General features: G+C 43.4%; 1 protein-coding gene across 1 annotated transcript in view; it reads right to left on the bottom strand.

Moving 5' to 3' along the window:
• The window catches only part of MUC16 (mucin 16, cell surface associated), a 143,198-nt gene that overhangs the window by 98,826 nt on the left and 27,981 nt on the right, over window positions 1-16,391 (bottom strand). The window contains exons 2-4 of the mRNA XM_082380461.1: window positions 3,570-4,048; window positions 3,295-3,345; window positions 1,301-1,403 (exon numbers count right to left, since the gene is read on the bottom strand). Coding sequence (XP_082236587.1) covers window positions 1,301-1,403; window positions 3,295-3,345; window positions 3,570-4,048 — 633 coding nt within the window. The remainder of the gene's footprint in view (window positions 1-1,300; window positions 1,404-3,294; window positions 3,346-3,569; window positions 4,049-16,391) is intronic.

Genomic DNA, 16,391 nt, shown 5'->3' with positions numbered 1-16,391 from the left:
GTGATCCCCAATTTCTGATAATCACACCCTTGTGGAACCCCCTCCCCTCGGGTGTGGGCTGGACTTAATCAGTTCAAATGAACAGAATATGGCAAGAGAACAGAATATGGCAATCACTTTCATGATTAGGTTACAAAAGATTGATGCTTTCATCTTGTCGGACTCTATTGCCTTCTGGGCTTGCATGCTTTGATGAAGCAAATGGCCACGTGGGAGAGGATCACGTGACAAGGAAGTGAGGGTGGTCTCCGGCCAAAAGCCAGCAAGAAACTGAGGGTCCTTAATCCAACAGCCACTGGGAACCGAATCCTGCCAACAGTGAACTTGGAGGCAAGTCCTTCCCCAGTTGAGCCTTGAGATGACTGAAGCCACAAATGATACCTTGACTGCAGCTTGTGAGGGAACTTGAGGCAGAGGACCCAGCTAAGCTGCACCCAGATGCTTCACCCATAGAAGCTGTGACATATCAAATGTTGTTTTAAACCTTTACATGTTGGGGGATAATTTGTTACGCAGCAATAGATGACTGATACAAATGCCCCACACAAGCTAGCGCCTGCCCACCCTGTTGACCTCATCTCACAGGACTCCCTTCTTGTTCACAACACCCCAGCCACTCCAGCCTTCTTAAAGCCCCCACAGCCATGCCACACACATTTTCTGCTTAGAGCTTTCACAAAGGCTGTTCCATCTGCCTGAAATCCCTTTCCCTTTGCAGGATCTCTCTCACCATTGAGTCTTGGCTCAAATGCCACCTCTTCAGAGAGGCTTTCCCTGACCACCTTGTCTGAAGTCTCACCCAGCCCCTTGCTCACCCAGTTCTATGTTCACTTTTTTCTGCCTCTATGAAAGCAGAGGCCTTGATCGTTTTGCTTGCTGTGCATCGCTTGTGCTCGGCACCAGTGTGGCCACAAAGCAGGCGCTCAATAAATATTTGCCAGAAGAGTGAATGAGTGAATGAAGCTGGTGCCAACGAGACGCGTCTGCTTGGTGCTTGGTGCTTGGTCACAAAGCAGGCGCTCAATAAATATTTGCCAAAAGAGTGAATGAGTGAATGAAGCTGGTGCCAACGAGACACGTCTGCTTGGTGCTTTGAGCTGGAAAACAAAGCAAAGGCAGGAGCTGGTGCCACATTCATCCCCAAATGTCCAGCACCGCCCTGTGCCCAGCTCTTGCTGGCTGGCCAGGCAGGGGTCAGCGTGCCCTTCCTTCACCCCTAGCAGAGGCTGTGTGGCATTTCTCAGCTGCAAGGAGGACTCCCTCCTGCTGCAAAATTGGTCTAGTGACTGTCATGCCCCACTGGCCTCCATGGTCTCCCGGCCACACCTGTGGGTGTCAGCCAGCTCAGGTAACACCGTGACGGGCTGCTGATCCCAAGTGGCCGCAGAAGCAGCTGGGCAGGGCTGTAAGGAAGTGTTCAGGTGGGGCCAGACCAGGAGAGCCTAGGCAAAAGTGCGCTGGCTCTCCTGAAATATACGAAGAACTCATTCAGTCTCGGGGAGGTGGTGACTTAGAGGGTCCCCAGGCAATGGCTTTAGGGAGCTGTCCTCCTGCTAGTGATTTCTGTGAGCCAAGCACTGTGCTAAGCTTTTGCCATATGTTATCTCATTATATGTTCACGGAAACCCAGAGGAGAGACATTGCTCTTACGACCACATTTTATAGATGAAGATGCTGAGGGTCAACAGGTTAAGAAATGTGTCCATCAGATGAATGAATAAAGAAGATGTGGTATATATATAGAATGGAATATTACTCAGCCATTAAAAAAAATGAAATAGGGCTTCCCTGGTGGCGCAGTGGTTGAGAATCTGCCTGCCAATGCAGGAGACACGGGTTCGAGCCCTGGTCTGGGAAGATCCCACATGCCGCGGAGCAAATGGGCCCGTGAGCCACAACTACTGAGCCTGCGCGTTTGGAGCTTGTGCTCCGCAACAAGAGAGGCCGCGATAGTGAGAGGCCCGCGCACCGCGATGAAGAGTGGCCGCCGCTTGCCACAACTAGAGAAAGCCCTCGCACAGAAACGAAGATCCAACACAGCCATAAATAAATAAATTAATTAATTAATTAAAAAAAAATGAAATAATGCCATTGGCAGCAACATGGATGGACCTAGAGGCTTATCATACTAAGTGAAGTAAGTCAGAAAGAGGACGAGAAATACCATGATACCACTTATATGTGGAATCTAAAATACAACACAAATGAACGTATCTACAAAACAGAAACAGACTCACAGACATAGAGAACAGACTTGTGGTTGCCAAGGGGGAGGGGGATGTGGGCGGGAAGTAGTAAGAGTTTGGGATTAGCAGATGCAAACTATTATATATAGGATGGATAAACGACAAAGTCCTACTGCATAGCACAGGGAGCTGTATTCAATATCCTGTGATAAACCATAATGGAAAAGAATATGAAAAAGAATATATACATGTATAACTGAGTCACTTTGCTGTACAGCAGAAATTAGCACAACATTGTAAATCAACTGTACTTCAATAAAATTTTTAAAAAAAGAAAGAAATGTGTCCACAATCAGAGAGCAGAAGAGCAGGAATTCAAACCCAGGAAGTCTGAGGCCAGAAACCAACAAGAATAATGACTGGCTTCCCCTGTCCCTCTCTACCTTGACCTACACTCACCAGACAGCACTTGGGGGAAGAGATGAGCAAGAACCGAGGGGGGACGTGTGCCCCTCTAGCAGATGCTGGAAACCCCCTGCAGCAGTTCTTCCGGTGGAAATACAATGCAATTTAAAATACAATATAATTTAAAATTTTCTAGCAGCCACCCACAACAAAAGTAAAAAGAAACAGTGAAAATAAAATGAATCATATACTCCAAGGCCCAGCAAACTTTCTCTGTAAGAGAAAGTATTTTAGGTTCCATAAGCTGTGCTTATGTGCTTATGTGCTTATGTGGTTTCATAAGCTGTGCTTATGTGGTTTCTGTTGCATATTCCTTTTTGCTCTTTTTTTGTTTGTTTTGTTTTTGGTTAGTTTATTTAGGGTTGGTTTGTTTGTTTTTGCCCTAGCCGTTTAAACATGTGAAAACCATTCTGAGCTTGAGGTCTGCACAAAAAAAGAGCCACAGGGCCTTTGCCCATGACCCGAAGGACTCAAGAAATGAATGGTAATCGGTTTTGAAACAGTTGAAGGAGGAAGAGGAGGGAGAAGGGGAAGAAGGCAATTAAGGTTAGCAGAGAAGGAGAAAGTGGAGAGGGGAAGAAAGAAAGAGGCAGCTGGGAGGAAGGAGAAAAAAACATCAATTAGGTCTCTGTGTCTTTCCCACCTCCTGGCCTTTGCTGGTGAACTCCTTCTCCTCCAGCTTCAATTTCAGTGCCTAATGGAAGAAACCCAGATTCTCTAACCCAGGTTAGGCCCCCTGCCAGGACCCCGGGTCCTTCTCCTCGCCTCCACATCATCGCAATCTATTGGGACAACTTGTTTGAAGTCTACCTTCACTGTTTGCCTCTGAGCTGTGTGATGCCGGGAAGGATTTGGCCGCAGTGACCTTGACCGTCGGTATCAGGCACAACCTCAACATCTGTTAAACCAATCAGGTCAGAACCAAAGACGGTAAAACACTTGAATGAGCAATGTCAACTTGGAAGAGTAAAACAGCAAGGACTTACTGTCTCTGGTCCGGGAATGGGAGGCTGGTGGGTGCCTCAGCTCTGAGCGAGGAGGGTGTGGCTGGGCAGGGGGCACTGGATGCACCAGGACCTTGGTGCCTCCTGGGTCCCATCCCTGGCTTCTGGCGCCTGGACTCTGGGAACTCAGAGGGCCCGAGGAGACTGGGCTGGCTGCTGCCCTTCTGATCAGCTTTCTCTTGTTCGGCTGCCTCTTGGTGTCCACAGAAGGGTCACTCATGTTCCTGACTCTGGACAGTGAGTGTGTCCCTGGAGGTCTCCCAGGGGAGATGGGTACCTCTGTGCACAGCCCCCCAGCAGAAGGCTGAGATGTGGGCACATGACGATCACCCAGAATCCCTGTGGTTGCATCCAGGCTAAGCAGAACTCTGGTGTCCAGGTGAGTAATTCCTCCTGGAGAGAAGAGAGAGAGGAGAGAGGACAAGTGTTACCTCTCTGGTAATTTAGAAAATCCTGAACCACAAATGTACTTTAAAAGAGACACTCCTCGAGGGTGTGGAGAAAAGGGAAACCCTCCTACATTGTTGGTGGGAGTGTAAGTTGGTGCAGCCACTATGGAGAACAGTATGGAGGTTCCTCAGAAAACTCAAAATAGAATTACCCTATGATCCAGCAATCCCACTCCTGGGCATACACCTGGACAAAACTATAATTCAAAAAGATACATGCACCCCCTATTTCATAGCAGCAGTATTCACAATAGCCAAGACATGGAAACAACCTAAATGTCCACTGACAGATGAATGGATAAAGAAGATGTGGTGTATATCTACAATGGAATACTACTCAGCCATAAAAAAAGAATGAAATAATGCCATTTGCAGCAACATGGATGCAACTAGAGATTATCATACTAAGTGAAGTAAGTCAGAAAGAGAAAGACAAATACCATATGATATCACTTATATGTGGAATCTAAAATATGGCACAAATGAACTTATCTACGAAACAGAAACAGACTCACAGACATAGAGAACAGACTTGTGGTTGCCAAGAGGGTAGGGGAGGGAGAGAGATGGAGTGGGAGTTTGGGGTTAGTGGATGCAAACTGTTATATATAGAATGGATAAACAACAAAGTCCTATTGTATAGCACAGGGAACTATATCCAGTCTCCTGTGATAAAACTTAACGGAAAAGAATATAAAAAAAGAATGTATATATGTGTATAACTGAGTCACTTTGTTGTACAGCAGAAATGAGCACAACATTGTAAATCAACTAACTTCAATAAAAATTTTTAAAACTGAGGCACTCCTCTGTAAACATTCCCTGAATAACAAATACCCATCATTACAAGTGAGCCTGGCCAACAACTACCCAGAAGCAGCCAGAGTTGCAGCCCAATTCTTGAAGCTGCAATATTACAAATTTTAAAACGGTAGCACTACCATTTATTGAGTTGCCAGCTTATGCCGGGTACTGGCCATGCTAAATCCCACGCCTCATGACAACTCTTGTCAGTATTGGTAATATTAATGGTGGGGCTGTTTGAACTTTAATCCACATGGAAATCACTTGTTTAAATGCAAATTCGAATACAGTAGGTCCTGCTGAGATTCTTCATGTCTAACAAGCCCCCGTATGCTATTCCTTCTCCACGGTCCTTGCAGAGATTTAAAGCATGAGTATTTAGGCAAAATTGACATTCAGTGATTTTGATGGATGGACGGATGGATGCCAAAGCAATCATTAGCTCTAAAAAACTGCAAAGCCTCCTTTTTCTCTATATCTACTTTGCCCTCTACAGTGTATCCTCCTTATAGCTTAAGGTGTTTCTTAATTTTCCATTTCCAGGACAAAGATCAAAGCCTGCCTCAGCCAGCCAGGTCCAGGCTGCATGGTCTGGCTGCCATCTATTTTCTTAGCTTTTTGTACTATTTACCTTCTTGCTCTCAGGGCTCCCACAACTTTGCCAGCCAGTGATTCTTTAAAACTGCAGTGCTCCTTCTTACCCCAGGGTCTTTGCACAGACTGGTCTCTCTGTACCCAAGTAACTCCTTCTCCCTTGTAGCCAGTAATTATATCATACATTGTGTAGCTCATTTAGCTTCTGTCTTCTCACTGGAGTGAAAGCTTCAGAAAGGCAGGGATTGTATCCGTTTTGCTCACTGCTTTTCCCCAGAGCCCAAACAGTGGCTGGCAATGGACAGGCAAGGCAGTAAATACTTATTGAATGAACAAATGCCCTGTATCTAGAAATTACAGTCACACTTCTGTCATAGGGAAGAACAAATCTGACTCCATATTAGATCTGTTTCTTTTACTTTAACCTTAGTATTCCATGGCTTTTGCTCTGAGTTAAGAATGGTGCCTATAGCCTGAAATATACAGGATAGCTCATTCTCAAGGCTCTGACCATCAAGTGTATAACACTTTCCCATTCACATAGAGACAAAAAGTTGCAGAACAGAGAATAGCATTTGTTTTGTGAGAGGTTTACAGGAACATCATGACCTGACCTACATGGGCAGCTGCAAGAACAAAGGATTCCTGAACCAAGAAGTTTGCAACAATCAACCAGGCTTCTCTCTCACCTTGCCTTATATATACACTACCAAATGTAAAATAGATAGTTAGTGGGAAGCAGCCCCATAGCACAGGGAGACCAGCTCGGTGCTTTGTGTCCACCTAGAGGGGTGGGATAGGGAGGGTGGGAGGGAGACGCAAGAGGGAGGAGATATGGGGATGTATGTATATGTATAGCTGATTCACTTTGTTATACAGCAGAAACTAACACACGATTGTAAAGCAATTTTACACCAATAAACATGTTAAAAAAATGCTTTGCTGAAATCGTTCGGGGAGTTCGGGAGTTTTTTTGGAACATAAGCATCCCCCACCCAACACTCCCCCTTCCCGCCTTTCTCCTTGCTTGGCCCTGCAATAAACCTTTCTCTGCTCCAAACTCTGACCTTTAGGTTTGTTTTGCCTCACTGTGCATCAGGCACATGAAATTGCGTTCAGTAACACTTCTTGCTCAAGAGAGCCCAAGCTTTGGCTGACACCGATTCTGAAAGAAATTTCTCCGATGGATCATTGCAGTTGGGCCAAATGGGGTGCTGAGTGATGCCCAACAGATCGTGTGCACCGAGACATTGGTACTATAAATGCAACGTTGCCTTTCAAACCATTAGTTTCTGTAACGCCCCTGGCCGCAAGCCAGGATTGAGGTTTCAGCAGAAGATTTTGTTCAAGGTGGGTTTCTCAACCTTGCCCTATGGATATTTGGAACTTACTGCATAATTCTCTGTTGTCAGGGTTGTTCTGTGTATTGTAAGATGTTCGGCAGCATCCCTGGCCTCTCCCTACTAGATGCCATAGCGTCTGCCCCTCTCTCCAGGTGTGACAAACAAATGTCTCCAGCCATTGCCAAATGTCCCCTGGGGGCAGAATCAGCCCAGTTTGGACCCAATGGATTAAAGCTTGCTGGTGGTGGGCCATACCAATGAGGGATACAGGTTACTTTCTGGTGGTCTGGCTTGATCCAAGAATTACATTTATACTATCTACAGCAGAGGTGCATAATATCTAGGGAGTCGTGGATCCACTGGAGAATCTGATGAAATCTATTAATTCTCTGGGTGCAGAGAGGGGATGCACAGATACCCAAGCCACTTCCCTAAATATTCAGGAAGATTACTGACCATCTGTAGTCTATTTATACCTTACGCAGGCGTTTATGGACTTCAGTCTAAAAACCCCTAATTTAAAAAAATTGGATGGTCTGTGCATCTTTGAGGCATTTTTCTCATTAATATAGTACTTATGCATGTAGACCCCTCCTCATTCAAAGTGAAAAAGGAATATAGAGTTACACACAGCAAGCTAAAACTTAAATGAGGAGATCAGAGGGAAAAAATGAAGCAATGTCTAAAAACGTTGATGCCTATTTTTCATGTTAACAAAGCACCTTATATTAAGTCAACATTGGGTATAACTGACTCTGAGCCAATGTAAAGGGAGAAATGTAACCAGCTTATATGTTCCATTGTCCTAAGGGAATACCCCAAGATGAGGCCAATATTTTCCCTCTATTTTTCTTTCTCTCTCCCCTTCCCCATTTTTTCTTCAGTAATTTCCTCAGAGTGCAATTTTAGGCTCACCAAGGACCAAACATTTGAGTCCATAGGGAATTTATTGAAATGGTTTTGTTACCGACCAGGGTTCTTACACTCCTTAATCAATAGAAATTGACAAGAGGCCAGACAGGAAATTCAGGCAAGGCTTGGAGTGAAAACAGGTAACAGGTTCCCTTGCTCCCTGAGGGGGGGGCAAGCTGATCCCTTTTATGGGGTGAGGGTAGAGGTGGGTCCAGGGGTCAGGCCAGAGGGGTGGTCTGCCCACCCTTTGGTGATGCTGTGTGCAGTGTGCATGCACAGTACCCTGCTTTTGCTCCCAACTCCTCAGAAGTGGCAGTTGGGTTTTTTGGTCTTTTTGTATCTTTTGTCCAGAAATTGCCCCAACTGCACATGCACGCAGTTATTTTTAGTCCCTTATAGTTTCTTTGTATTTTGTTGCCTGAGGAGAGGAGATGTGTGTCCAGGTGCAAGCACTGCAGCAAAGGGTTCCAGGTCCCAGGTTTCAGGTCCCAGCCTGTCTCAGTTTCAGCCTACTCAAAAAAATTTTTTTAATACAGGAATCCCTAAATGCCAGTTATTAAATGCCAGCATGACTTTGAAAAGCCTTCTGGCCTGGTGCCTGCTGCCTAGCAGGATCTGGGTAAAGGTCATTCTTGTTATTTAATTATAATAATTGTCATAACCACCCAGCAAGGTGGGTGTTACCCAGAGACACCTTACAGGTAGGGAAACCGAGGCTCAGGGAGAAGGTGTGGCAGCGTCACAGAGCTAGCAAATGTCAGGGTGCTGTTTGTAACATAGTAACATTCCCAGAAAAGCATCACAGTTGCAGATCAGCCTGGCATATTCTGGGAAATAGGACAGACTCCAAGCTGATGATATAGAAATATGTGGGGAATAGATACAGTGCCCATCTCTCAAAGCCAGCAAGATTCATTTCCCAGCAACCAGAGGAAAGGAGTTTCCCAGACAGGTCATCACACACCTTGCCAAGTGCTGGGATGACACCTGGGGGGGAGGAAACAGCAGGTGTGAGCGCCCAGAGAAAAGAACCTATTCTAGGACAAATCATCCCCAGAGGGCTGGGCCCCTCCTGACTTGGGGCTGACTCACCACTTTCCTCTTCTGATGAGTGACCAGGGTCACGCACACACACCTGGGAGGTTAATGGGCTCAGCAGACACTGAGAAGCCTGATTTGAAGTGGAAAGCTTTTAAAAAATTAAACATTGAATGAACAGTTCCAGGAATACAATGCCACGCCCGCGCAGGCCCTTGAGAAAGCCACAGGAATGGGGCAGATAATGTTCCCTAAAGGATAAGATCTCAAACATATATCCTGGCCAACACTTGTGGTCTCTGATATCAGCCATTCTAAAGTGTGAAGGGAGACTTTCCTGGTGGTCCAGTGGTTAACACTTCAGGCTTCCACTGCTGGGGGCACTGGTTCGATCCCTGGTCAGGGAAATAAGGTCCTGCAGGCCATGCTTTGCCGGCCAAATAAATAAATAAATAAATGAAATAAAGACAAAAGTAAGTTTAAAAAATAAATAAAAATAAAATAAAGTGTGAAGGGACATCTCACTGTGGTTTTGATTGGCATTTCCCCCATGATTACTGATGCCCAGCACCTGTCGGCCATTTGTATGTCTTTGGAAAAACGTATATTCAGTTCCTCTCCTTTTTTTTTTTTTTTTGCTTATAGAAGATCTTAAATGCTTTCAACACACAAAAAAAGAAATGGTAATTATATGATGTGATAGAGGAGTTAGCTGAACTCTGATGGTGATAATTTTGCAATGTATCAAATCACTACATTGCACATCTTTTTTTTTTTTTCAAATAGCCTTTTCTTTTATTTATTTATTTATTTTTGGCTGTGTTGGGTCTTCGTTGCTGTGCACGGGCTTTCTCTAGTTGCTGTGAGCAGGGGCCACTCTTCATTGTGGTGCGCGGGCCTCTCATTGCAGTGGTTTCTCTTGTTGCAGAGCACGAGCTGTAGGCGCGCGGGCTTCAGTAATTGTGGCACACAGGCTCAGTAGTTGTGGCTCGCGGGCTCTAGAGCACAGGCTCAGTAGTTGTGGCACATGGGCTTAGTTGCTCCGCGGCATGTGGGATCTTCCCGGACCAGGGCTTGAACCCGTGACCCCTGCATTGGCAGGCAGATTCTTAACCACAGCACCACCAGGGAAGCCCTACATTGCACGTCTTAAACTTACACAATGTTATATGTCCATTGTAGCTCAAGAAACCTAGAGAAAAAAAAAAGATCTCAAGCATGCAACTGAGAAATGGGAAACTCCTGGGTGGGTATTTTGTCCAGAGCAAACTGAGAAGGACGCTCAGAGCAATGAAGAGCCAGGTGTTGCCCAAGCCTTTCTTCACGGGCAGCTAGCAAGCCCCAGGCTGGGGTCACATGTGACAGTGAAACCCCTTAGTTACGTAGGAGGCCCTTGGGGTTGTCCCTTCTGTGGAAAAAAATCTGCCTTTTTTCCTCCTAGCAGCTGTTGGCAGGAAGGCCATGGAGACGGTCAAGTTTGGGCTTTAAAATCAGTCAAATCTGGGCTGAAACCCTGGCCTCTCTCCTTGCCTAAAGTCTGCAATTTTTACCAGGTCACCTAATGCCTCTACGACTCACTTTCCTTATCTTTAAAATGAAGATAGTAATAGGTGGAACCTTATTAAATTGTCATTTTTGTGGCTGAAAACCAATATCGACAATTTCCTGTGGTTCCATGTAATGCTTATCGCCTGAGGTGTCTGTGGGGATTGAGAGATCATTCACATGGTGTGTAGTCACTGCTCAATACAACAAAATATTAAAAATATTTTGTTAATTATTTTTCAATGTTTTTATTGATTGTATTTATTTAAAAATGTATGTAACAAATTTGCTATCTTAACCTTTTTTAAGTGTACAGTTTATTGATACTAAGCACATTTATATTATCGTGCAACCATCACCACCATTCATCTCCGGAACTCTTTTCATTTTGCAAAACTGAAACTCTGTCCCCATTAAATGCTAACTCCCCATGACCCCCTCCCCTAAGCCCCTTGTAACCTCCATGCTACTTTTTTTTTTTTAATCTTCTTTTCCCCATCCCCCAGCTTCTGGTAAACCACCAGTCTATTCTCTGTTGCTATGAGTTCAGCTTTTTGTTGTTGTTTTGTTTTTTAAGATTGCACAACTCAGGGAATTCCCTGGCAGTCCAGTGGTTAGGACTCCAAACTTCCACTGCCTGGTCGGGGAACTAAGATCCTGCAAGCTGCATGGTGCGGAAAAAAAAAAAAAAAAGGTTCCACAACTCAGTAGCAAGAAAACCAAGTAATCCAACTGAAAAATGGGCAGAGGACCTGAATAGACATTTTTCCAAAGAAGATATACAAATGGCTAACAGGTATATGAAAAGGTGCTCTACATCACTAATAACCAGAGAAATGCAAATCAAAACCACATATGAGCCTCAAGCCTGTTAGATGGCTAGTCTCAAAAAGGCAAGAGATGACAAGTGTTGGTGAGGATGTGGAGAAAAGGGAGCCCTGTTGCACTATTGGTGGGAATGTAAATTGATGCAGCTACTATGGTAAAGGGTCTGGTGGTTCCTCAAAAAAATTAAAAAATAGAACTACCATATGACCTAGCAATCCCATTTCAGGTATACATCCAAAAGAAATAAAGTCACTTTTGATCAATTATCAGTATCGTTTTCAGATCACGAGAGACTGAATTTTCCTTTATTCAGAAGAAAGGGGATGATTGGCAATCAGAGTAATTGAAGGCTCACCCTCATGCATTTGGGAGGAGCAGGGGAAAAGCTCAAAGTTGCTTTTTAAATTTTTTTAATTAATTAATTTTTAAATTGAAGTATAGTTGATTTACAATGTTGTGTTAATTTCTGCTGAACAGCAAAGTGATTCAGTTATATATATATATATATACCATCCCTCCCCCACCTCTCCTCCCCCTTGGCAACCACAGCTGTTTAATTTTTAATTGGAAAGAGGTACCTTACAACTCTAATGAGAAATTTGAAAAGTTGTGTCATCAGTGTAAAAGGAAAAAATGCAGAATGATTTCTATAATATCATTACAAATATGTAAGTGTTTTGGTTAAAAATTGTAAAAATAAGACACTCTCAAATACCCAAAAGATGTAAATACCCACAAAAGAACAATATCAAAAGGTAAGAGCAGTCAGTTGCTTTTGTATGGTGTGGTTATGATTTTTTTCCCTCTCTCTTAGCGGTTAGATTTTCATTTCCATAAACTCCTTGAAGGCGAGCTTACCCCAGGTGGAGCTGGGTGCCTGGTGCAACACCTGTTTGCTGAATGAATAAATGAATCAGTCCACTCAGTATTCAGTACCCGTTGGCTGAGTGAATAAGTGAAGATACTTTTAGTGTTGTGCATTTGAATGTAGACCTCTATTCAACAGGTGAAGAAAAATAGTCAAAATGAGCCTGTGTAATTGACCCAGAAAACTTTTCTTCCTCCTCTGAACTATGGTAGTGACCATTTGTGTGGAATGAAAAAGCCCCTTATCTGAGAGTCTTGGGTCTCCTAACCTGTGTGACTTTAGAAAAGTGAAACTGTTGTAAAGTAATTAGAAAGTGATGAGTTTTGAGTATTGATTACTTTTATTTTAATGAAACAACTATAACTTTATATCATTTTTAATAACAGTTGTGTGTATCAACTTGCTTGCAAGGTTATGGAGAATTTCACAACCGTCTCTTGCTAGCTGGTACAAATAATGCAAGAATTTTAATCTCACCCCTTCTGATTGAGGTAGGAGATAAATGGGTCCCTGGACTGAGCAGCTGGAATTTGTCAAGCAGAGTAATTTGGAGCTTTGTCTTCCTTAGACACGCCAAGGACAAAGTTAGTGGCAGGAACTCAGCTCTGCTGGAGTAAAGAGATAGGACGACCACATGTGCAGGAAGGCTCCTTGGGGGTCATAAAGGGAGGGGGCGCCACCCCATAATAGGTGATGTCAAACCTCCCATTAGCCTCTGCGCTGGAATCCGTCTTGGTAAAAAGATGTGCATGCATATTGGGGAAGGCCTTGGACAGGTCAGGTGTGGGAAAAGAAACAAGATAACGTGCCAGAGGAGAACAAAGACCCTGAGAACTGCCCTGTGTAATTGATGTAACTGCCTCTTTACTGCACTCCTCCTCATTAGGGAGGACACCACACCCTTGCCTTGCTTCTGTCTTAAATAAATAGACTACTTCTCTGTGTGCTCTCCCACATATTGTGCTGTGCTAATAATAATAAACGTTGTACCTGTTTTAACAGTTTTTGCCTCCTTGAAACATTCTTGCTTTCAAATCGAGCAAGAGCCTGGGCAACTTTGCTTCTAGCCTCTAGCCCCTGGTGGTCTAGCAGCTAGGATTCCTGGTTTTTATCCAGGCTACCCAGGCTCAATTCCTGGGCAGGGAACTAATATCTCTCTTCAGGACTGCTCATTGCTGTCTCTCCGAGATCCTGATCGTGTCCCACCAAACACTCTCCTAGGTCATGGCATGCCTTCTTCTTATTTTATTTTTTCCCTGGCCTTCTGTTTATTTTCTTTAACAGCTTTATTGAGATACAACTTACATATGATACAATTCACCCATCTGAAGTGCACAATCTGACAATGTTCAAAACCATCACCAGTTTTAGAACATTTTTGTCAGCTCAGAAAGAAACCCTGTACTTTAACTATCACCTCCAACCCCACCATCAACTCCCACCCCTAAGAAACCACTAATCTACTTTCTGTCTCTATACATGGCCCTGTTCTGAACATTTTCATATGAACAGAATCATACAATGTGTGGTCTTTCTTGACTAACTTCTTTCACTTAGAATAATGTTTTCAAGGTTCATACATGTTGTCACATGTATCAGTATTTCATTTTTTTATGGCCAAATAATATCCCACTGTATGCATATACCACACTTCATTTATCCATTTATCAGTTGATGGACATTTGGGTTGTTTCCACTTTTTGGTTGTTATGAATGGTGCTGGTATAAACATTTTAGTATAAGTTTTTGTGTGGACATATGCTTTTATTTCTCTTGGATATATATACTTAGAGTGAAATTGCTGTGTCATATGGTAACTCTGTTTAACTTTCGAGGAACTGCCAACTTGTTTTCCAAAGCAGCTGCACCAGATGATATTCCTCAGCGACATATAAGGGTTCCAATTCCTTCACATTTTCACCAACACTTATTATCTGACTTTTTGATTCTAGCTATCCTAGTGGTTATGAAGTGGTATCTCACTGTGGTTTTGATTTGCATTTCTCTGATGAATAATGATGTTGAGCATTTTTTCATGTGCTTATTGGCCATTTGTATATCTTTTTGGGAGAAATATCCATTCAGATATCTTGACCATTTTTATATTGGGTTATTTTTATTTTTATTTTTAAAATTTTATTTATTTTTGGCTGCATTGGGTCTTCGTTGCTGCACGTGAGCTTTCTCTAGTTGCGGCGCACGTGGGCTACTCTTCGTTACGGTGCGCGGGCTTCTCATTGCGGTGGCTTCTCTTGTTGCAGAGCACGGGCTCTAGGCACAAGGGCTTCAGTAGCTGCAGCACGCGGGCTTCAGTAGTTGTGGCGCACAGGCTCATTTGCTCCGCAGCATGTGGGATCTTCCCAGACCAGGGATTGAACCCCTGCATTGGCAGGTGGATTCTTAACCCCTGCATTGGCAGGTGGATTCTTAACCACTGCGCCACCAGGGAAGTCCCTATTTTTATTATTGAGTTGTAAGAACTCTTCATATATTTTGGATACAAGTTCCTTATCAGATATGGGATTTTTGAATTTTTCTCCCATTCAGTGGGTTACCTTTTCACAATTATCTAGTTTTTTAAAAAAAAAATTTTTGTATTGGAGTATAGTCGATTTACAATGTTGTGTTAGTTTCAGGTGTACAGGAAAGTGAATCAGTTATACATATACATGTATCCACTCTTTTTTAGATTCTTTTCCCTTAAAGGCCATGGCATGCTTTCAATTGCCTCTCACACACTCAGCATCTCTACACTCTAATGCCAGCCCACCTCTTTCTTTTTCTGAGGGTATTTCCAGAACCAATTACCCAGCTGAACCTTTTGAGATACATCAGTGACCTCAAATCTTATAGGGGTCCAACAGAGATGATTATCCCTCGTGCCCCATTACTGCTCTTCCTTCTTCTTTTTTTTAAAATTTTTTATTTATTTATTTATTAATTTTAATTTATGGCTATGTTGGATCTTCGTATCTGTGCGAGGGCTTTCTCTAGTTGTGGCAAGTGGGGGCCACTCTTCATCGCTGTGCGCGGGCCTCTTAACTATCGCGGCCTCTCTTGTTGCAGAGCACAGGCTCCAGACACGCAGGCTCAGTAATTGTGGCTCACGGGCCCAGCCGCTCCGCGGCACGTGGGATCCTCCCAGACCAGGGCTCGAACCCGTGTTCCCCGCATTAGCAGGCAGATTCTCAACCACTGCGCCACCAGGGAAGCCCCTTCCTTCTTCTTTAATGATTCTAACAACCACTCCTTCGTCCCAAAGACCCAGAAACCACCTTATCTTCTTCCCTACGCTGTACTTCCCCCAACATAACATCCATTGCTGTTTATTTCAACTGCTTGTTGGAGCCCCATGTCCCCCCTTATACCTTTAGCCTTGTAAAAAAAAAAAAAAAAAAGAGACTGAGTTGTTTATTTTTTAATCTTTGTATCCCAGTGCCTACCAAAGTACCAAACTTAAATGTGTTTAACTACGCATTCAATCCATCCAAGAGCCTTTACTGAACACCTGCTGTTTTTCAGGCACTATGCACCAGGAAATGATAAGGCAGAAAACACAACTTTTCTTCTGGAGAAGTTTGCAGTCCAGTGAGCCCTCAGATGTCAGGGTCAATGTACAGTGTTCAGTGCTCCCACCTCCTACATCTAAACCCTATTCAAGCAACTTCCCCCAGGTTCACACAGCTGGTGAGTGGCACAGCTGGGATTCAAACCTGAGAAGTTTGGTTCCCGAGCTATGCCCTGAGTCCTGAAATTTTATGTCTTGGTTCTTTTCTTGGCAGGTGGGATCATTGTGTGGAAAAAAAAGTCACCCATGTTTCTTAAGAGAAGTTAATTTTTAATTTTTTAAGTCTTTAAAGATAAATTTATTTTTAATTTGTTTGTATTTTAATGTATTTTAAAATTTAATACATTAATAAAAACACATAGTATTATATTACACATTTATTTTTCAGAACTATTTTGACAACCATGTTTCAGTGTAATTGGTTTCTCTTGTAATTATGTGTATTTTATTTTTTGCATTAAAAAACATTAATCTGAAAGGGATCCCTAGCTTGACCAGATTGTCTCTAGATTGCCAACAGGGTCCATGACACATACAAAGGGTTAAGAACACTGGCTTTGTAGCTTCATGTCAAAGTAGAAACTTCCAGAAGGCATAATAGGCATAATTTCATTTATTCATTGCACAGAATTGTAAGGTCATGAATATGGCTGGAAAGGACTTTGAATAGAACACTTACTGTACAGAAGGAGAAAATTTTTTTAATGCCCATGGAATAACCCTGGAGAAGATGGAAGAGATCTGGTCTGCTGGTGATGGGTGGAGGCTGAATGAGTAGAGAGTGACA

This window comes from Balaenoptera borealis (genome assembly GCF_965194805.1).
Source record: "Balaenoptera borealis genome assembly, chromosome: 2".
Lineage (NCBI taxonomy): Eukaryota > Metazoa > Chordata > Mammalia > Artiodactyla > Balaenopteridae > Balaenoptera > Balaenoptera borealis.
This window is presented reverse-complemented; position numbering and strand designations above follow the sequence as displayed.